This window comes from Babylonia areolata, chromosome 22 (genome assembly GCF_041734735.1).
Source record: "Babylonia areolata isolate BAREFJ2019XMU chromosome 22, ASM4173473v1, whole genome shotgun sequence".
NCBI classification, from domain to species: domain Eukaryota; kingdom Metazoa; phylum Mollusca; class Gastropoda; order Neogastropoda; family Buccinidae; genus Babylonia; species Babylonia areolata.
Genome location: NC_134897.1, coordinates 574,424 through 597,700, shown reverse-complemented (window position 1 = coordinate 597,700; position 23,277 = coordinate 574,424). Strand labels below are relative to the sequence as shown.

Here is a 23,277-nt window from a genome sequence, read left to right as displayed (position 1 = left end):
ACGGATGAAAGTCAAAGTTATCAAACCACTTTCACATCCAACGTTCATGCTATGCATAGGTTGTAAAAGTCTAAATTCCACATGAACGTAGAGAGAAGGCTAGAGACCTTATGGACAAAACAGAGAGGGCAGGGAGAGCAGGGCTATTTTGGAAAGAGGTCGTTTGAAGGCACAATCGTCTTGTCGGGTTATTTCCGTGATAAATAGCAACATAATATGATATGTTCCTGAAAATCACAATAACCATGCTGGTTTATTTCTAAAAAAAAATATAATGATATCTCCGCGTTATGTCCAGAAAACCATTCGATAGATAGATAACATGTGTCTGCTTGACAGGCTTTCTACTTTCAGACAGCCGTAAGAAGGGACTCGAATATTGAGGGACTGAGGACTAGTTAGATATTATTCTGATTCCGATTTTGATTGACTCACGTCAGACAGGAACGACAATCGGTGCTGTGGGATTCGAAGAAGTGGTCTCCCCTGTCGCCGAAGGTGGCGGCTTCCTGCGCCATCTGGCGTTCACTTCCATCCGACAGTTTGTCCGGTACCACACGTCTCAGTGCCGGACTGTTTATCTGCCCCTGTTCTCGTCCGTTTGTCCGCCCCTGGCTGGCCACCGGCACCTGCAGACAGACAGAAGGTGAAGGTCATTGTGATCTTGTTGTCAGGGGTAAAAGGAGACAGAAGGTGAAGGTCATCGTGATCTTGATGACAGGGGTAAAAGGAGACAGAAGGTGAAGGTCACTGTGATCTTGATGACAGGGGTAAAAGTAGACAGAAAGTGAAAGTTACTGTGACTTTGATGTTGGGGGCGCGCACAGGTGTGCTGTGCATGGTACAACATATGTCAGACATGACCTGGATTCACTGTGTGTATGCTGCAGTCCATTACACAACACGTGTCAAACATGACCTGGATTCACTGTGTGTATGCTGCAGTCCATAACACAACATGTTTCAGACATGACCTGGATTCACTGTGTGTATGCTGCAGTCCATAACACAACACGTGTCAAACATGACCTGGATTCACTGTGTGTATGCTGCAGTCCATAACACAACACGTGTCAAACATGACCTGGATTCACTGTGTGTATGCTGCAGTCAATAATACAACATGAGTCAAACATGACCTGGATTCACTGTGTGTATGCTGCAGTCCATAACACATGTTTCAAACATGACCTGGATTCACTGTGTGTATGCTGCAGTCCATAGCACAACACGTGTCAAACATGACCTGGATTCACTGTGTGTATGCTGCAGTCCATAACACAACACGTGTCAAACATGACCTGGATTCACTGTGTGTATGCTGCAGTCCATAACACAACACGTGTCAAACATGACCTGGATTCACTGTGATATGCTGCAGTCCATAGCACAGCATTTGTCAAACATGACCTGGATTCACTGTGTGTGATGTACATGGCAATGCCATCTCAGTTTCGTCTTTGACCTTGTCCTCTCTGCACGTGAACGTTGATGTTATGACAGTGAGTCTGTCTTTGACCTTGTCCTCTCTGCACGTGCATGTTGATGTTATGACAGTGAGTCTGTCTTTGACCTTGTCCTCCATGCACGTGCATGTTGACGTGTGGCAGCACGGAGCTGTTCATTCATTAAACAGGGATGGGGCGCGGTGATGTGGGGGAGTGAGCGACCGTTCGGGGACATCAGTGGGTGGATAGGGCATGCTTGTTCGGCACCTTCAAGACCCTACATAAATTAAGCAGCAGCAGCAGTGGTGGTACACACCTCTTGTAGACCGCCCTTGGTTTGAGACAACACGTCCAGCAGATCCGTCTCCGACAGGAAGAGGTCAGGTAGCATGCGTTGAAGATCATCCGGGCTCTGCAGTGAACATGGCGGCGCTTCCGGGGGCGTTGGGTCTTTGTTTTGCACAATTCCGAATCCCTGAATAAATAACAAATGTCGGAGCATGCAATTTTGTTCAGAAGCTTCAGAGAAGTGTGTGTGTGTGTGTGTGTGTGTGTGTGTGTGTGTGTGTGTGTGTGTGTGTGTGTACAACAGGAGCCCGTTTGATCTTTAGATGAACGCTTTTCGCGCACTGGAAACAGAAGAAGGAAAACAAAGAAGTTCACCGGCTCGGAACGTCAGTGGATATGTCACCATGTCACACAGCTGAACTAAGCACTTCACTTTGAGGACAGACAGAGATCGCCTTGAGAACAGAAATCGGTCACCTTGAGAACAGTCACAGGTCACCTTCAGAACAGAGATAACCTTGAGAACAGGAACGGGTCACCTCAAGAAGAGGCACACGTTACAGGTCACCTTGAGAACAGAAATAACATCGAAAACAGGCACAGGTCACCTTGAGAACAGAAATAACATCGAGAACAGATACAGGTCACATCAAGAACAGTCACAGGTCACCTTGAGAACAGAACTAACCTTGACAACAGGCACAGGTCACCTTGAGAACAGACATAGGAACCTTTGGAACAGACACATGAACATTGAGAACAGAGACAACCTTGAGAACAGATACAGGACACCCAAAGAACAGCCACAAGTCACCTTACCAACAGGGATGACCTTGAGAACAGACACAGATCACCTTAAGATCAGACACAGGTCACCTCAAGAATATTCACAGGTTACCTTGAAAACAGGGATAACATCGAGAACAGATACAGTTCACCTCAAGAACAGTTGCAGTTCATCTTGAGAACAGGGATTATATTGGGAACAGACACAGGTCACCTTGAGAACAGAGAAAACATGGGGACAGATACAGGTCACCTTGAGAACAGTCACATGTCACCTTGAGAACAGAGATAACCTTGTGAACAGACACAGGTCACCTTGAGAACAGAGATAACCTTGTGAACAGACACAGGTCACCTTGAGAACAGAGATAACCTTGTGAACAGACACAGGTCACCTTGAGAACAGAGATAACCTTGTGAACAGACACAGGTCACCTTGAGAACAGAGATAACCTTGAGAATAGACACAGGTCACCTTGAGAACAGAGATAAACTTCAGAACAGACACAGGTCACCTTGCGAACAGAGATAAACTTCAGAACAGACACAGGTCACCTTGAGAACAGAGATAAACTTCAGAACAGACACAGGTCACCTTGAGAACAGAGATAAACTTCAGAACAGACACAGGTCACCTTGAGAACAGAGATAACCTTGAGAACAGTCATAGGTCACCTTGAGAGCAGAGATAACCTTGAGAACAGCCACAGGTCAATTTGAGAACAGAGATAAACTTCAGAACAGACACAGGTCACCTTGAGAACAGAGATAAACTTCAGAACAGTCACAGGTCCTGGAGGACAGACAGATATGACTTGAAGGACAGATATCACAATGTGGACAGATAGAACGACATGCAGGCAGACAGACAGACAGACACCACCTGTAGGACAAACAGACAGACAGACAGACGTGACCTGCAAAACAGACAGACGGACGGATAGACGGAAACCATCTGCAGGACAGACAGACAGACAGACAGACAGACGTGACCTCCAGGACAGAACAGCGGTAGAAAGCCAGCAGCCGGTGGCGGAGCTCATCACGGCTGGCACTGCTGCCTCCCCGGCTCCTGCCCCCCGGGGGCCGCTTCACCTGGCCAGGGGGCCGCCCCCGCGACTGCCAGGGGCCAGGGGGTACGGCCAGGGCATGGTACACGGCCAGAAAGAGGGTCAGGCAGGTCAGAGGTCCCGGGGCAGAGGTCACAGCCAGCAAGGCCTGGGTGACAGACACACAGCGCTCAGTTCAACTGTGGAGCGACCTGCCGGCGTCATTCTCTCCATGTGTGTGTGTGTGTGTGTGTGTCTGTGTGTGTGTGTGTGTGTGTGTGTCTGTGTGTGTCTGTGTGTGTGTCTGTGTGTGTGTGTGTGTGTGTGTGTGTGTGTCTGTGTGTCTGTGTGTGTATGCATGTGAGTAAGTGAGTGAATGAGTGAGTGAGTGTGTATGTGTGAGAGTGAATGTGTGTGTGTGTGTGTGTGTGTGTGTGTGTGTGTGCGTGCGTCTGTGTGTGTGTGTGTGTGTGTGTGTGTGTGTGTGTGTGTGTGTGTAGATAGATATAGAGAAATAGAGAGATAGAGATGTCGGAAAAAAGATTGAATGAATGTTTGATTGGCTAACTGATTACCAATTCAACTGACTGATAAAGAGACTGATACAGATAATTGTATATCTTTTTATCACAACAGATTTCTCTGTGTGAAATTTGGGTTTCTGTCCCGAGGGAGAGCGCGTCGCTAGACTACAGCGTCTCCAATTTTTTTGTAAGTTTTTCCCTGTGTGCAGTTTTTTTTTTGTCTTTGTTTTTTTTTTTAATTTGTGTTTTTCCTATCGAAGTGGATTTTTCTACAAAATTATGCCAGGAACAACCCTTCTGTTTCCGTGAGTTATTTTACGTGCGCTAAGTGCATGCTGCACACGGGACATCGGTTTATCGTCTCATCCGAATGACTAGCGTCCAGACCACCACTCAAGGTCAAGGGGAGGGGGGTGGGGGGGGAATAACGGCGGCTGAGCCGTGATTCGAACCAGCGCACTCAGATTCTTTCGCTTCCTAGGCGGACGCGTTACCTGTAGGTCATCACTCCACTGGAGTCAGAAGTCAGACAGGACGTCAGTCTGGGTCATGATCTTTCGACCGGATATTTCCCTGATTTCTGTCCGGGGGTATAGAGTGAAGGAGGGATGTCCAGTGGTGAGGACGGGGAGAGTACAATGCTACATTGTTGGACAGTGACAGCTTCACACCGCTACCTGCTGAAAGGGAGAGGGGACAGTGCGGGGGCAGTGACAGCTTCACACCGCTAACTGCTGAAAGGGATAGGTGAGGGTGGGGGGACAGTGACCTTCACACTGCTACCTGCTGAAAGGGAGAGGTGAGGGTGGGGGGACAGTGACCTTCACACCACTACCTGCTGAAAGGGAGAGGTGAGGGTGGGGGGACAGTGACCTTCACACCACTACCTGCTGAAAGGAAGAGGTGAGGGTGGGGGGAACAGTGACCTTCACACCACTACCTGCTGAAAGGAAGAGGTGAGGGTGGGGGGACAGTGACCTTCACACCACTACCTGCTGAAAGGAAGAGGTGAGGGTGGGGGGACAGTGACCTTCACACCACTACCTGCTGAAAGGAAGAGGTGAGGGGGGGGGGGACAGTGACCTTCACACCACTACCTGCTGAAAGGGAGAGGTGATAGGGGGGGGGGGGGACAGTGACCTTCACCCCACTACCTGCTGAAAGGGAGAGGTGATAGGGGGGGGGGGGGACAGTGACCTTCACCCCACTACCTGCTGAAAGGGAGAGGTGATAGGGGGGGGGGGGGACAGTGACCTTCACACCACTACCTGCTGAAAGGGAGAGGTGATAGGGGGGGGGGGACAGTGACCTTCACACCACTACCTGCTGAAAGGGAGAGGTGATGGGGGGGGGGGGGACAGTGACAGCTTCACACCGCTACCTGCTGAAAGGGAGAGGTGAGGGGGGTGGGGGGGGGACAGTGAAAGCTTCACACCGCTACCTGCTGAAAGGGAGAGGTGAGGGGGGGGGGGGGACAGTGACAGCTTCATACCGCTACCTGCTGAAAGGGAGAGGTGGGGGGGGGGGGGGACAGTGACCTTCACACCGCTACCTGCTGAAAGGGAGAGGTGATAGGGGGGGGGGGACAGTGACCTTCACACCACTACCTGCTGAAAGGGAGAGGTGGGGGGGGGGGGCAGTGACAGCTTCACACCACTACCTGCTGAAAGGGAGAGGTGAGGGGGCGGGGGGGGACAGTGACCTTCACACCACTACCTGCTGAAAGGGAGAGGTGAGGGGGGGGGGGGACAGTGACCTTCACACCACTACCTGCTGAAAGGGAGAGGTGAGGGGGGGGGGGGACAGTGACCTTCACACCACTACCTGCTGAAAGGGTGAGGTGAGGGGGGGGGGGGGACAGTGACCTTCACACCACTACCTGCTGAAAGGGAGAGGTGAGGGGAGGGGGGGACAGTGACCTTCACACCGCTACCTGCTGAAAGGGAGAGGTGAGGGGAGGGGGGGACAGTGACCTTCACACCACTACCTGCTGAAAGGGAGAGGTGATGGGGGGGGGGGGGGGAACAGTGACCTTCACACCGCTACCTGCTGAAAGGGAGAGGTGATAGGGGGGGGGGGACAGTGACCTTCACACCGCTACCTGCTGAAAGGGAGAGGTGATACGGGGGGGACAGTGACCTTCACACCACTACCTGCTGAAAGGGAGAGGTGAGGGGAGGGGGGGACAGTGACCTTCACACCGCTACCTGCTGAAAGGGAGAGGTGATAGGGGGGGGGGGAAAGTGACAGCTTCACACCGCTACCTGCTGAAAGGGAGAGGTGATAGGGGGGGGGGGGGACAGTGACAGCTTCACACCGCTACCTGCTGAAAGGGAGAGGTGATAGGGGGGGGACAGTGACCTTCACACCGCTACCTGCTGAAAGGGAGAGGTGAGGGGGGGGGGAACAGTGACCTTCACACCGCTACCTGCTGAAAGGGAGAGGTGAGGGGGGGGGACAGTGACCTTCACACCGCTACCTGCTGAAAGGAAGAGGTGAGGGGGGGGAGACAGTGACCTTCACACCGCTACCTGCTGAAGGGGAGGGGTGAGGGGGGGAGGACAGTGACCTTCACACCGCTACCTGCTGAAGGGGAGGGGTGAGGGTGGGAGGACAGTGACCTTCACACCGCTACCTGCTGAAAGGGAGAGGTGAGGGTGGGGGGAACAGTGACCTTCACCCCGCTACCTGCTGAAGAGGAGAGGTGAGGGGGGGGGGGGAACAGTGACCTTCACCCCACTACCTGCTGAAGGGGAGAGGTGAGGGTGGGGGGACAGCAATCTGTGGCTTTCTCACAGCTACATCAACTGATAGGGGGGTAGGGAGGAGGGGGGGCCTCGGGGGGTGGGGGGGGGGGACACAGCTACCTTTCTTACATCACCTGGTGGGGGAGTGGGGGGGGGGGACACATACCTTCCTCACAACACCTGATAGGGGGTGTGGGGGGTGGACACATACCTTCTTCACATCACCTGATAGGGGGGGTGGGGGGACACATACCTTCCTCACACCTGATAGGGAGGGTGGGGGGACACATACCTTCCTCACATCTGATAGGGAGGGTGGGGGGACACATACCTTCCTCATACCTGATATGGAGGGTGGGGGGACACATACCTTCCTCACACCTGATAGGGAGGGTGGGGGGACACATACCTTCCTCACATCACCTGATAGGGAGGGGGGGGGGACACATACCTTCCTCATACCTGATAGGGAGGGTGGGGGGACACATACCTTCCTCACAACACCTGATAGGGAGGGTGGGGGGACACATACCTTCTTCACACATCATAGGGAGGGTGGGGGGACACATACCTTCCTCACACCTGATAGGGAGGGTGGGGGGACACATACCTTCTTCACACCTGATAGGGAGGGTGGGGGGACACATACCTTCTTCACACCTGATAGGGAGGGTGGGGGGACACATACCTTCTTCACATCACCTGATAGGGAGGGTGGGGGGACACATACCTTCTTCACATCACCTGATAGGGAGGGTGGGGGGACACATACCTTCTTCACACCTGATAGGGAGGGTGGGGGGACACATACCTTCCTCACATCTGATAGGGAGGGTGGGGGGACACATACCTTCCTCACACCTGATAGGGAGGGTGGGGGGACACATACCTTCTTCACACCTGATAGGGAGGGTGGGGGGACACATACCTTCCTCACACCTGATAGGGAGGGTGGGGGGACACATACCTTCCTCACATGACCTGATAAGGAGGGTGGGGGGACACATACCTTCCTCACACCTGATAGGGAGGGTGGGGGGACACATACCTTCTTCACACCTGATAGGGAGGGTGGGGGGACACATACCTTCTTCACACCTGATAGGGAGGGTGGGGGGACACATACCTTCTTCACACCTGATAGGGAGGGTGGGGGGACACATACCTTCTTCACACCTGATAGGGGGTGTGGGGGGACACATACCTTCCTCACATCACCTGATAGGGAGGGTGGGGGGACACATACCTTCCTCACATCACCTGATAGGGAGGGTGGGGGGACACATACCTTCCTCACACCTGATAGGGAGTGTGGGGGGACACATACCTTCTTCACACCTGATAGGGAGGGTGGGGGGACACATACCTTCCTCACATCTGATAGGGAGGGTGGGGGGACACATACCTTCCTCACACCTGATAGGGAGGGTGGGGGGACACATACCTTCCTCACATCACCTGATAGGGAGGGTGGGGGGACACATACCTTCTTCACACCTGATAGGGAGGGTGGGGGGACACATACCTTCTTCACACCTGATAGGGAGGGTGGGGGGACACATACCTTCCTCACACCTGATAGGGAGGGTGGGGGGACACATACCTTCCTCACACCTGATAGGGAGGGTGGGGGGACACATACCTTCTTCACACCTGATAGGGAGGGTGGGGGGACACATACCTTCCTCACACCTGATAGGGAGGGTGGGGGGACACATACCTTCTTCACACCTGATAGGGAGGGTGGGGGGGACACATACCTTCTTCACATCACCTGATAGGGAGGGTGGGGGGACACATACCTTCTTCACATCACCTGATAGGGAGGGTGGGGGGACACATACCTTCTTCACACCTGATAGGGAGGGTGGGGGGACACATACCTTCTTCACACCTGATAGGGAGGGTGGGGGGACACATACCTTCTTCACACCTGATAGGGAGGGTGGGGGGACACATACCTTCCTCACATCTGATAGGGAGGGTGGGGGACACATACCTTCTTCACACCTGATAGGGAGGGTGGGGGGACACATACCTTCCTCACATGACCTGATAGGGAGGGTGGGGGACACATACCTTCTTCACACCTGATAGGGAGGGTGGGGGGACACATACCTTCCTCACACCTGATAGGGAGGGTGGGGGGACACATACCTTCCTCACATGACCTGATAGGGAGGGTGGGGGGACACATACCTTCCTCACACCTGATAGGGAGGGTGGGGGACACATACCTTCTTCACACCTGATAGGGAGGGTGGGGGGACACATACCTTCCTCACACCTGATAGGGAGGGTGGGGGGACACATACCTTCCTCACACCTGATAGGGAGGGTGGGGGGACACATACCTTCCTCACACCTGATAGGGAGGGTGGGGGGACACATACCTTCCTCACACCTGATAGGGAGGGTGGGGGGACACATACCTTCCTCACAACACCTGATAGGGAGGGTGGGGGGACACATACCTTCTTCACACCTGATAGGGAGGGTGGGGGGACACATACCTTCCTCATACCTGATAGGGAGGGTGGGGGGACACATACCTTCCTCACACCTGATAGGGAGGGTGGGGGGACACATACCTTCTTCACACCTGATAGGGAGGGTGGGGGGACACATACCTTCCTCACACCTGATAGGGAGGGTGGGGGGACACATACCTTCCTCACACCTGATAGGGAGGGTGGGGGGACACATACCTTCCTCACACCTGATAGGGAGGGTGGGGGGACACATACCTTCCTCACACCTGATAGGGAGGGTGGGGGGACACATACCTTCCTCACACCTGATAGGGAGGGTGGGGGGACACATACCTTCCTCACACCTGATAGGGAGGGTGGGGGGACACATACCTTCCTCACACCTGATAGGGAGGGTGGGGGGACACATACCTTCCTCACAACACCTGATAGGGAGGGTGGGGGGACACATACCTTCCTCACACCTGATAGGGAGGGTGGGGGGACACATACCTTCTTCACAACACCTGATAGGGAGGGTGGGGGGACACATACCTTCTTCACAACACCTGATAGGGAGGGTGGGGGGACACATACCTTCCTCACACCTGATAGGGAGGGTGGGGGGACACATACCTTCCTCACACCTGATAGGGAGGGTGGAGGGACACATACCTTCCTCACACCTGATAGGGAGGGTGGGGGCACACATACCTTCCTCACACCTGATAGGGAGGGTGGGGGGACACATACCTTCTTCACAACACCTGATAGGGAGGGTGGGGGGACACATACCTTCTTCACACCTGATAGGGAGGGTGGGGGGACACATACCTTCCTCACACCTGATAGGGAGGGTGGGGGGACACATACCTTCCTCACACCTGATAGGGAGGGTGGGGGCACACATACCTTCCTCACACCTGATAGGGAGGGTGGGGGGACACATACCTTCCTCATACCTGATAGGGAGGGTGGGGGGACACATACCTTCCTCACACCTGATAGGGAGGGTGGGGGGACACATACCTTCCTCACATCACCTGATAGGGAGGGTGGGGGGACACATACCTTCCTCACACCTGATAGGGAGGGTGGGGGCACACATACCTTCCTCACACCTGATAGGGAGGGTGGGGGGACACATACCTTCCTCACACCTGATAGGGAGGGTGGGGGGACACATACCTTCCTCACACCTGATAGGGAGGGTGGGGGACATATACCTTCCTCACAACAAACGCATCCCCCCCCGCCCCCCCACCTCCCCACTTCCAAACTCCCACCCTTTCTCTCCCAAACAAACGTTGAAACGACGGTATATGTTTTATATTGTGTGTTGAGAGAGAGAGAGGGAGAGAGAGAGACAGACAGACAGACAGAGACAAAGAGAGGGATAAAATGAAAGGAACTGAAAGGGAGGGGAAGAGAACACATAAGACTTGTTTAACTCATATTGCCGCAGGAGGAGGAGGAGGGGGAATGTGGCACAACAGTCAGGACGCTGAACTGCCAATACAGTGTCCGTCAGGATCCGGGTTCGAATCCTGGTCTCGCCGTATCTCCCAAGTTTGACTGGAAAATCAAAACGAGCGTCTAGTCTTTCGGATGATGTGGTAAACCGAGGTTCCTTGTGCAGCGCACTCTGCGCACTGAAAAAAGAACCAATGGCAAAAGATGTGTTGTCCTCTGGCAAAATTATGCAAAGGAAATCCACTCCCTTCGTCTGTATACGCACACAGAAGATCAAATACGCACGTTAAAGATCCTCTAATACATTATCGCGTTCGCTATGTTATTGAAACAATATACCCAGCATGCGCACACCTCGAAATATTGAGCATTGTTGCCCACATGGCGGGATTAAAAGAAAAAGCCATACACGTGAAAGATTACGTCTTTACATGAATACATCTGTGTGAGTGTATGTGAGTGAGTGTGAGTGAGTGAGTGAGTGAGTGAGTGAGTGAGTGAGTGCGCGCGCCTACTTTGAGAGTTCAACATCACTGCTAAGAATACTTCACTGGCTTCCTGTCAAGGCGAGCATTAAAACTGCTTGTCTTTGCTGTTAGTGTCTCCATCACAACAGTATGCCACCACATGTTTCAGATCTTCTCCATCTATATCATCCTTTTAGAACGCTACGCTCTTTTGACTCTCTGTTGACAGTCCCTCGATTATCCCTTGAGACTGTTGGCAGAAAATGTTTCTGTCTCTGGCTCCACTGAATGGAACTCCATACCTGTATCCCTCCCCCCGAAAACTGTTTACCATTAGCAAAAGAGTGATGAAGAACAGAATGACCAGAAGGTCGAACAGTGAACAGAACGAACAAAACGGGGCCCAGGACAGAGCCTTGTGGCACACCATAATAGATCAGGGTCGGATCAAACTTAATGTTATCAATAGAGACAACCTGGAAGTGGTTGGACAGGTTTGAAGAAAACCATTTCAGAATTGTTGAATGAATCCCAAATACATTATTGGTCTTCAACATTGTGATATGAAATGTGCGTTTGGTATTGTGATATGTGATGTGTATGACGAGTGATGACGGGCACAATAGCCGAATGGTTAAAGCGTTGGACTTTCAATCTGAGGGTCCCGGGTTCGAATCTCGGTAATGGCGCCTGGTGGGTAAAGGGTGGAGACTTTTCCGATCTCCCAGGTCAAAATGAGTGCAGACCTGCTAGTGCCTGACCCCCCTTCGTGTGTATACGCAAGCAAAAGATCAAATACGCACGTTAAAGATCCTGTAATCCATGTCAGCGTTCGGTGAGTTATGGAAACAAGTACCTACCAAGCATGCACACCCCCGAAAGCGGAGTATGGCTGCCTACATGGCGGGGTAAAAACGGTCATACACGTAAAAGCCCACTCGTGTATATACGAGTGAACGTGGGAGTTGCAGCCCACGAACGCAGAAGAAGAAGTATGACGAGTGCTGTGTTGTATGCGATGGTTTTTGTACGTGTCTGTACATATTTTAGTGTTTAGCTGGATGTCTGTGTAGTGTTTTGCAGGTACGTTTATTGTTTTTCTTTCATTTTGGTATTAAAATATATGTTTTACCTCTCGGTGTTTACATTGCACAACGCCATTGAACACGATTTACACGGAAACGCGCCCTGCAAATTGAATTACTACTACTACTACTACTACTACTACTAGTACTACTACTACTACTATCATTATTAGGATCTCACTGGAATAACTTACTGTCGACAACAACACCAATAATTCTATCAACTTCTATCAATTTGATTTTATCAGCTTCTTCATGGGTTCAGCATTTGTCGAGGAAAGTAATATGCTCAGCTCTGACAGTTCTGCCCGGTACTGAATTATACCTATTTCGTTGTTTTGGGGATGAGTTGCATAGCATTCAAATTCAACCATTAAACTCATTAATCATAGATAATAATCAACACTTAATTTCTTGTGAAGTAAGAAAGATGGAATGTAAATCGGATGAGACGTTAAACCGAGTTCCCACGTGCAGCATATACTTAGAGCACGTAACAGATCCCACAATAACAAAAGGTATGTACTTAGAGCACGTAACAGATCCCACAATAACAAAAGGTATGTACTTAGAGCACGTAACAGATCCCACAAAAACAAAAGGTATGTACTTAGAGCACGTAGCAGATCCCACAATAACAAAAGGTATGTACTTAGAGCACGTAACAGATCCCACAATAACAAAAGGTATGTACTTAGAGCACGTAACAGATCCCACAATAACAAAAGGTATGTACTTAGAGCACGTAACAGATCCCACAAAAATAAAAGGTATGTACTTAGATCCCACAAAAACAAAAAGTTGTCAGTGGCAAAATTCTGTAGAAACATTCACTTTGGTAGGAAAACAAACACTTGCTTACAGAAATGGGGGCGGCGCTGTGCTGTGGCGACTCTGTCTGCCTGCGGTGAGCGGCGCGAACTTCACACCGAGCTCCACCGTGACAAAACATGTACAATGCAACCTAGCTTACTGTACGACCGTGTCATCTGCAATCATCTCACAGTGTGTTGATAAACAGGTGCACATCATACGGTGAACCTTGGGGAACACTGTAGCTCGTGACAGATAAGGAAGATTTAATTTTCCGATACATTTTGTTTTCAGTCTGTTAAACTAAATCCCATTGTATTTACAAGAAAAACCAAGAGTCAAGTTTACAAACAGAAAAGTGTGTACTCCAATTTCTCCATCTATACCATCCAGACCTTTTGTATTTGTCTGTTTAAACATTATAAACTTCATGTACGTTTAAAAGAGGCATATCTAAGTTAGATGAAATGCTACATGACCAACAACGTTTTGTGGAACTTCTCTGATCTGAGAGAGAGAAAGTCAAAAAGAACAACCAAGACAATGGCAAAGAAAGAAGAACAGACTCATTAATGAAGTACAGAAAGGAACAGAGAAAGGAAGGAAGAAAGACAGGTATATTGCAACGAATCACAAAAAAGCAAAGAAAGTACCCAAAATATCTCGAATGGAAAACGACAGCTTTACCTTGGTGAAGAAACACCAACAACCAACCACATAAACCATACCTTTACCTCGGTGAAGAAACAACAACTACATAAACGATAGCTTTACCTTGGTGAAGAAACAACAACCACATAAACGACAGCTTTACCTCGGTGAAGAAACAACAACCAACCACATAAACCATACCTTTACCTCGGTGAAGAAACAACAACTACATAAACGATACCTTTACCTCGGTGAAGAAACAACAACAACCACATAAACGATAGCTTTACCTTGGTGAAGAAACAACAACTACATAAACGATACCTTTACCTTGGTGAAGAAACAACAACCAACCACATAAACGATAGCTTTACCTTGGTGAAGAAACAACAACCAACCACATAAACGATACCTTTACCTTGGTGAAGAAACAACAACCACATAAACCACACATTTACCTTGGTGAAGAAACAACAACCAACCACATAAACGATAGCTTTACCTTGGTGAAGAAACAACAACCACATAAACCACACCTTTACCTTGGTGAAGAAACAACAACCACATAAACGACAGCTTTACCTTGGTGAAGAAACAACACCCAACCTCATAAACGACAGCTTTACCTTGGTGAAGAAACAACAACCAACCACATAAACGATACCTTTACCTTGGTGAAGAAACAACAACCACATAAACCATACCTTTACCTTGGTGAAGAAACAACAACCAACTACATAAACGATAGCTTTACCTCGGTGAAGAAACAACAACTACATAAACGATAGCTTTACCTCGGTGAAGAAACAACAACTACATAAACGATAGCTTTACCTCGGTGAAGAAACAACAACCAACTACATAAACGATGCCTTTACCTTGGTGAAGAAACAACAACCACATAAACGATAGCTTTACCTTGGTGAAGAAACAACAACCACATAAACGATAGCTTTACCTTGGTGAAGAAACAACAACCACATAAACGATAGCTTTACCTTGGTGAAGAAACAACAACCACATAAACCACACCTTTACCTTGGTGAAGAAACAACAACCACATAAACGACAGCTTTACCTTGGTGAAGAAACAACACCCAACCTCATAAACGACAGCTTTACCTTGGTGAAGAAACAACACCCAACCTCATAAACGACAGTTTTACCTTGGTGAAGAAACAACAACCAACCACATAACGACAGCTTTACCTTGGTGAAGAAACAACAACCAACCACATAACGACAGCTTTACCTTGGTGAAGAAACAACAACCACATAAACGACAGCTTTACCTTGGTGAAGAAACAACAACCACATAAACGACAGCTTTACCTTGGTGAAGAAACAACAACCAACCTCATAAACGACAGCTTTACCTTGGTGAAGAAACAACACCCAACCTCATAAACGACAGCTTTACCTTGGTGAAGAAACAACAACCACATAAACGACAGCTTTACCTTGGTGAAGAAACAACAACAACCTCATAAACGACAGCTTTACCTCGGTGAAGAAACAACAACCAACCACAAAGCAAAGCAAAAAAGAACAACAAACAAACAACAAAACACACACAAAAAACCCTCTCAAAAAACAACAACAAGCATATGAAAAACTGTTGATGTTTACCATTTTTGTCCCGAGTCCAACCAAACGTCTGACTCCAAAGAACGGAGTTGCTATGGAAACCAGAGTTAATACTCCGGACACAGGTGAAGTAGATCAACAAGTCAGAACAGCACCAAAGCACAACGTCAGTGTCAATACAGGAGCCTGGATACAGGTGACGAAGACACGGCCAACAAACAGAAGCCTCACCATGTGTTGACGGAAGCGTGTAAGTGATGGCCAGTGACACGGACAGCAGCAGAACCCCAGCACAACCTCTCTGTCCTCTGCACCAGGCCCCGTCACTGTCCTCTCTTCCTCCCTTCCCCCTGACCCATCCCCACACACTGCCCCCCCCTCCCACTTCTCCCCGCCAGCCCCCCCGAGCACAAGGATGCAGCCTCTGACAGCGATCGGCGGGTGGAACGGAAGGGTGTGCCCCGCCCGCTGTCTATATAGCCACGTGTGGCGATCAGAACCAGTCATGCTTCAGCTATAAACACAGCACGACGCCAAAACAGCACACTCCACACCGGGCCCCGCAGCTGACAGCAACACACACACACTGGGAGGGATGGGAAAGGTGAAGGGGAAGTGGGGGGGGAGGGGGCAGAGGCGTTGGAGAAAGGAGAGGGTGGTGGTAGGGGGTGGGGGAGGGACTTAGTGTCCTTGTCAACAAAGGCGCTGTTTACAACGGGCAACCTGTGGAGTTATGTGTTGGTGAAGCCATTCACTGACATGTTCCAACACACACGTTCTTTCCGAGTTTTGTCTCTCCTCTTTCTAAAAACGACAACTGTCAAACAGTTAGGTTCGTACACAAGCACACACACACACACACACACACACACACACACTAACACACACTAACACACACACACACACACACGCACACACACATACGCACACGCACACGCATACACACACACACACACACACACACACACACACACACACACACACACACACACACACACACACACACACATACTCACACACATACGCACACACACACACACACACACACACACGCACACGCATACACACACACACACACATACACACATACGCACACACACACGCATACACACACACACACACACACACACACACACACTTTAACACACACACGATCGGAAGCACGCACACATATACTCTCCGCCTCCCCCCCTCCCCTCCCCCCCCCCCCCTCCTCCTTCCCCAACCACACAAACTAGGCCTATGTTTTTCTGTTCTAAGTCGTTAGAATAGAATAGAATATGTCTTTATTATTAAGTGTACCGGGGTCACAAGAAATATTTGGGGGGTGGGGGGGGGATAGTACTTAACAAGATAAGAACATAAATCGAAAATCATACACAAACACAGATATAGTAGAAATTATGATACATACAAGTGCATATCAATATAAAAACTTGTGCATACTCACACATGCACGCACTGAACACACACACACACACACACACACAAACTCTCTCTCTCTCTCTCTCTCTCTCTCTCACACACACACACACACACACACACGTTTGAACAGATGGTGCATATTACATGTGGATGGGATGATGAGTAGATCTTCAGGTAGATGGTTGTTGATTGCGCAATTCTATTTATTATACTAGATTTGTTCGAGAGACAGGGCATTGACTGCTTTAGGGAAAAAGCTATTGGCGAAGCGATTGGTTTTCGTCCTTAATAACTTCTGTACCGTCGACCAGAGGGGAGCATCTCGAAAATCCCAAAAGCTAGATGTGATTCGTCCACGCTGATTGATTTTGCTTTTATGAGTAGCCGCTTATAACATATGTCTTCTAGAGACGGTAGATCAATCCCTGTAATCTTGGTGGCAGTTTTTACGATTCTGTTAAGGGCTGCAACTTCTGCCTTGGAAGTGTTTCCGTACCAAACAGTAATAGCGAAGGTCAGCACACTTTCAAGGACTGCTCGGTAGAAATCAACCATGATTTCTTTTTTAATTCCGATCTTTTTTGGGGCGCCGAAGAAAATACAGGCGCTGTTGTGCTTTCGTAACAATTTTTTCCGTATTTTGCTCCCATTTCAAATCGTGGGAAATATTTCGATCGGTCCGAGAAATTTGAAGTCGCTGATGATCTCTACTTGCTTGTCTTTAATGACAAATGGTAGGGGGTCAGATCTGGTCTTCCTGAAATCTAAAATTAATTCTTTGATTGTTTATACGTTGAAAATTAACAAACAATGAGGCCAGGAGATGAAATGATTAACAAATAGTAAAGAGTGTTAACTCTCTCCGTTCACAAAGTACACAACTTCAAAGTCAGTGCTGCTTATGCTACCGATTCAGCGAACACAAAGGTAAATAAATAGGTACATTGAAAGAAACCCAGACACTTCCTCGAAAAAGGAAGCGCCAGGCCTGTCCTTATACCGATCATTTGACATGTGCCCACGGCAAACACAAATGAGCTTTTGTTAGACTGGCATAGCCTCTTTAACTCTCTCCATACGAACGGCGAAAGAGACGTCGTTAACAGCGTTTCACCCCAATTACCACCATCAAAGTATTGCAAGCGGAAGGCTCTTATACTGAAGAGGTGAATGTTGACAATGAATACCACAATTCTGACGACAGAAGCTAAAGGTTGGGTCACTGAGACACCCACTGAACATCCGAGGGGTCTGTTTAGAGGAGAAGAGAGGGCTAGCCGTACTGAGTGAGTTAATGCCGGATACGTTGAGTTCTAGGTTGTTTTGATCAGACCAACTGACAAGTTCCAGTACTTCTTCCCTATATTTTGACTCATCACTGTTCGTATGTCCTAGTTATTTTTGTTTTAGTTCTTTCTGTCCTTTGTCCTAGTGCTTTCTTTCTGTCCTGTGTCTGTCTGTCCTAGGTCTTTCTGTCCTGTGTCTGCCTGTCCTAGCTCTTTCTGTCCTAGTGCCTTCTTCTCTAGGTCTGTCTGTCCTAGGTCTTTCTGTCCTAGTGCCTTCTTCTCTAGGTCTTTGGGTCGTAGTGTCTTCTTCTCTAGGTCTTTTTGTCCTAGTGCCTTCTTCTCTTCTCTAGGAACTAAACAAAAACTGTCTTCCATCACAATTGACACAATCAAACTTGGCAGTACATCCATCCCTCTTTCCACGTCAGTCAGGAACCTCGGTGTTGTCCTTGACAATACACTGTCCATGCAAAAATTTATCAGTCAGACATGTCAGTCTTGCTACTGTCAACTGCGACGCATCAGTGCCGTCCGGAAATACCTATCCACTGACGCAACATCTAGACTTGTCGTTTCTCTCATTCTCTCTCGCCTTGACTACTGTAACTCTTTATTGTCTGGTCTGCCTGCTTCATCCATTCAGCCCCTTCAGCGCATACAAAACTCTGCTGCCCGACTCGTCCTCAGACAGAAAAGATCTGAGCACATCACTCCTCTTTTGCAACATCTCCACTGGCTCCCTGTCTCACACCGAATAAAGTACAAGATCAGCACTCTATGTTATAGATGCATTCACAAAACTGCCCCTTCCAATCTCTGCGGCTGCCTTCACCTCTACACTCCATCTCGCTCACTACGATCGGCCTCGGATCCACTCTGTTTACGCATACCCAGATTCAAACACTCGACTATTGGCCGCCGTTCTTTCTCTGTTTCTGGACCTTGCGATTGGAATGAACTTCCTTTTTCGCTTCGTCAAGTCTCCACACTCAGCTCTTTCAAGTCTGGCCTTAAAACCCACCTCTTCCCAAAATAGCCTCCCTTGCCTGCCCTTCCTTGTCTTTAGTTTCTGCAGTATTAGAGTTATGCATGCGTGTGAATGACTCGTGCGAAAGCGCTTTGATTTGTCTCTGCACAAGATCCAGCGCTATATAAATACCATTATTATTATTATTATTCTCTAGGTCTTTCTGTCCTAGGTCTTTGGGTCGTAGTGTCTTCTTCTCTAGCTCTTTCTGTCCTTGTGCCGTCTTCTCTAGGTCTTTCTGTCCTAGTGCCTTCTTCTCTAGGTCTTTCTGTCCTGTGTCTGTCTGTCCTAGGTCTTTCTGTCCTAGTGCCTTCTTCTCTAGGTCTTTCTGTCCTGTGTCTGTCTGTCCTAGGTCTTTCTGTCCTAGTGCCTTCTTCTCTAGGTCTTTCTGTCCTGTGTGTGTGTCACGGATCAGCCCAACCTTTCGTTGCTGCGGAAGTATAGGCAGAAGTGCGAGCGATTTAGTATGGCTCAGTGGCCGGTGAAAGTGGTGTTAGTTCCGATGGTTGGGAGTTCGAATCCCAGTTTCTCTAGATCATGTTTTCTGACATGTTCTTGGTTTGGTAAAAGCGTGTGTCTGCACACTCGTTTTACCTGTGTAAGAGTTGTGCAGCACGTGCACACACCGCTCTGTAGGAGCGAGAGGGCTCTTGTCACATTGGCATGACTGCAACTGCAGTGCAGTGCGTGCAATGTGTGTTTTGGCCGGTTAGCGTGCCAAGTGCTGAACTCGCGCTCACCTGCCGTTTACCTGGCTGCAGCTGACTGTGATTAGGTGTGACTTGACTCTGAGACGTCAGAGAGGGCGGACCTTGTGGCAGAGGCCCGGAAGGCTGATGGAGAGGAGTTCTTGGCCAGCCAGAACCTCTGCCTGATCTTTAGCAAGCCGGTGAGCAGAGGCTGCAGTGCCCGGCTGAAGGTCCCACCCAAGTCACCACCTTCGCCCATCACAAGCTGTCGTGAGGTAACCTTGTATCAGGCAGTAACTGTTTCGAGTGTCTTTAGTTGTCTTTTCCACTTTTGGGAGGTCTGTGGGTTGACAGTGGCTGGGGTCACTTTATGAAACTGTTACGATTACCTGATGTTACAGACTGTCGTGTAACGGTCCAGTGTTATAATTATCATTCCGTGAGTTACGGGTTTGAGTTTATATTAATACACTTGTGAGGAAGTGTGAGGGAATAGTATAATCTCCGTAATTTGTTCGACAGAGTGTACGTTGGATATGTAAAGCTTACAAGCTGATGTTAGTACCGGGAATGTGAGGGAGACGTTGGGGGAAATACTGTGTTTCGATAGGTTCTTAAACCTGCGTAAGTGGCCACTGGTAGCAGCGTGTCAGAAGATAGTGTTTTCCGTGTAAGCTATTGTGGCAATAATAGGTTACTGAGTTCTCTCCCTGTATGGACCGAGCACTGGAAGAGTTTGTGTATTGATTTGTTCACTTTAATTGCTCTGCTTGTGATCTGAATGGCTTTGGCAGCCATGTGCTGACGCTATCATAATTTTTCCTTTTTGAATGTTCTGTTCCAACATGTCTGCTTGTGCAAGGGAGGGTACCTTGATTGGGCCTTCGATTCTGGCAGCGTAGCGCTGTGGGAGCGTGCTTCAGGATGCGCGGCACAAGGTTTGGGGTTCGAGTCTTGGGTTGACCTGTGCCACCGTATAAGTAGGGCGACGGCCGGTACCCTGGCAGGTTCCGGACCCCTCACTTCCAGGCATGCATGTTGTCGTGTGATTGGTGTATGACAGTGGTTGTTCATTATTTTGCCTTAGAGTGCTTGTTGGATGAATGAGAGCACAACCTGTGGCTTCTTAGGTCGCCCAACGCGCATAGGGTTACGCGGTTATGGACTGGTACTGACAGGGGGTTATCCCCGTCCCCAGCTTGCTTGTTTATTGAGGTCTCATGGCAATGTGGTTCCGCGTTCCTCGACTCAGGCGACGACGTCCGACGGCCCTGCCGTCCCAAGGTTGACTGGTGGTTCCAGGGCGTTGTTCTGCGTTCCCCGACGCAAGTAGCGGCAAATCGACTGCTCTGCTGTCCCAGCTCCGAGGTCGCCCCTCGGGGTCTTCCACCTGAGGAGCCGAGCGCTGACACGAAACCCTGGGGTCGCACCCTGGGGATCCAGGTCGTCCCTCGGCGTCGACCTTCGACCGCAGCCTGCCCTGCTTGCCGCGACCTCCCGGACTCATCTGGTGGGGTGCTCTGTGGGTGAGCTGGACGTCGAGGGTGAGATTGTAGTTAGCGTTCGACTCTCAGCCTGGAGCAGGGATTTTTCAGTCCGTCAACGAGTGACAGATGAGTTTAAATGAACGTTGCCGGTTGTGCAGTGAATGTGCGAGTGTGTATGTGTTTGGTTCGTTTTTCTTTCGTTTCTTGATTTTGTCCCGGTGGGGGTTAAAGGTGGGTTAAGGAGGGGTGGTTTAGAGTTAGGTGGGGGCGAGGGTTTGGGTTTGGGGATAGCTTAGGAAGTAGGTCCTGTACCCATATGTGTGTGATTGTGTGAATAAGTTGTAAAATCGTACACGGATTTCTGCGTCCTTCTTGGGAGTGTGTTGCGCGGTGTCGACCCTAAAAGTCCACGTCTCCTGACTTTTGGGCTTGCCCAGATTTCTGGAGTGTGTGACAGTGTCTGTCCTAGGTCTTTCTGTCCTAGTGCCTTCTTCTCTAGGTCTTTCTGTCCTGTGTCTGTCTGTCCTAGGTCTTTCTGTCCTAGTGCCTTCTTCCCTAGGCCTTTCTGTCCTGTGTCTCTGTCATAGGTCTTTCTGTCCTAGTGCCTTCTTCTCTAGGTCTTTCTGTCCTGTGTCTGTCTGTCCTAGGTCTTTCTGTCCTTGTGCCTTCTTCCCTAGGTCTTTCTGTCCTGTCTGTCCTAGCTTTTACTGTTCTAGTGCCTTCTTCTCTAGCTCTTTCTGTCCTGTGTCTGCCTGTCCTAGCTCTTTCTGTCCTAGTGCCTTCTTCTCTAGGTCTTTGTGTCCTAGGTCTTTGTGTCCTCTGCCTGTCGGTCCTAGGTATTTCCCTCCTGATTAGTTTTTCCCTAGTTCTTTCTGTCCTGTCTTTCTGTCCTAGTTATCACGTTATATGTCTTTCTGTTCAGTGTCTTTCTGTCCTAGTTATCATGTTATGTCTTTCTGTCCTAGTTATCATGTTATATGTCTTTCTGTCCTAATTATCACGTTATGTCTTTCTGTTCAGTGTCTTTCTGTCCTAGTTATCACGTTGTCTTTCTGTTCAGTGTCTTTCTGTCCTAGTTATCACGTTATGTCTTTCTGTCCTGTCTTTCTGTCCTAGTTATCACGTTATATGTCTTTCTGTTCGGTGTCTTTCTGTCCGGATGTCCTAGTTATCACGTTATATGTCTTTCTGTCCTAGTTATCACGTCATATGTCTTTCTGTTCGGTGTCTTTCTGTCCTAGTTATCACGTTATATGTCTTTCTGTCCTGTCTTTCTGTCCTAGTTATCACGTTATATGTCTTTCTGTTCGGTGTCTTTCTGTCCTAGTTATCACGTTATATGTCTTTCTGTCCTAGTTATCACGTCATATGTCTTTCTGTTCAGTGTCTTTCTGTCCTAGTTATCACGTCATATGTCTTTCTGTTCAGTGTCTTTCTGTCCTAATTATCACGTTATGTCTTTCTGTTCAGTGTCTTTCTGTCCTAGTTATCACGTTATGTCTTTCTGTTCGGTGTCTTTCTGTCCGGATGTCCTAGTTATCACGTCATATGTCTTTCTGTTCAGTGTCTTTCTGTCCTAGTTATCACGTCATATGTCTTTCTGTTCGGTGTCTTTCTGTCCTAGTTATCACGTTATATGTCTTTCTGTCCTGTCTTTCTGTCCTAGTTATCACGTTATATGTCTTTCTGTTCAGTGTCTTTGTCCTAGTTATCACGTTATATCTTTCTGTTCAGTGTCTTTCTGTCCTAGTTATCACGTTATGTCTTTCTGTCCTAGTTATCACGTTATATCTTTCTGTTCAGTGTCTTTCTGTCCTAGTTATCACGTTATGTCTTTCTGTTCAGTGTCTTTCTGTCCTAGTTATCACGTTATGTCTTTCTGTTCAGTGTCTTTCTGTCCTAGTTATCACGTTATGTCTTTCTGTTCAGTGTCTTTCTGTCCTGGTTATCACGTTATGTCTTTCTGTTCGGTGT

At 49.0% G+C, this 23,277-nt stretch overlaps 1 protein-coding gene across 1 annotated transcript in view; it reads right to left on the bottom strand.

Moving 5' to 3' along the window:
• LOC143297476 (uncharacterized) overlaps nt 1-15,896 on the bottom strand; it is a 20,192-nt gene extending 4,296 nt beyond the window's left edge. The window contains exons 1-4 of the mRNA XM_076609872.1: nt 15,621-15,896; nt 3,516-3,740; nt 1,765-1,923; nt 436-629 (exon numbers count right to left, since the gene is read on the bottom strand). Coding sequence (XP_076465987.1) covers nt 436-629; nt 1,765-1,923; nt 3,516-3,740; nt 15,621-15,896 — 854 coding nt within the window. The remainder of the gene's footprint in view (nt 1-435; nt 630-1,764; nt 1,924-3,515; nt 3,741-15,620) is intronic.
• Nucleotides 15,897-23,277: the final 7,381 nt, after the last annotated feature.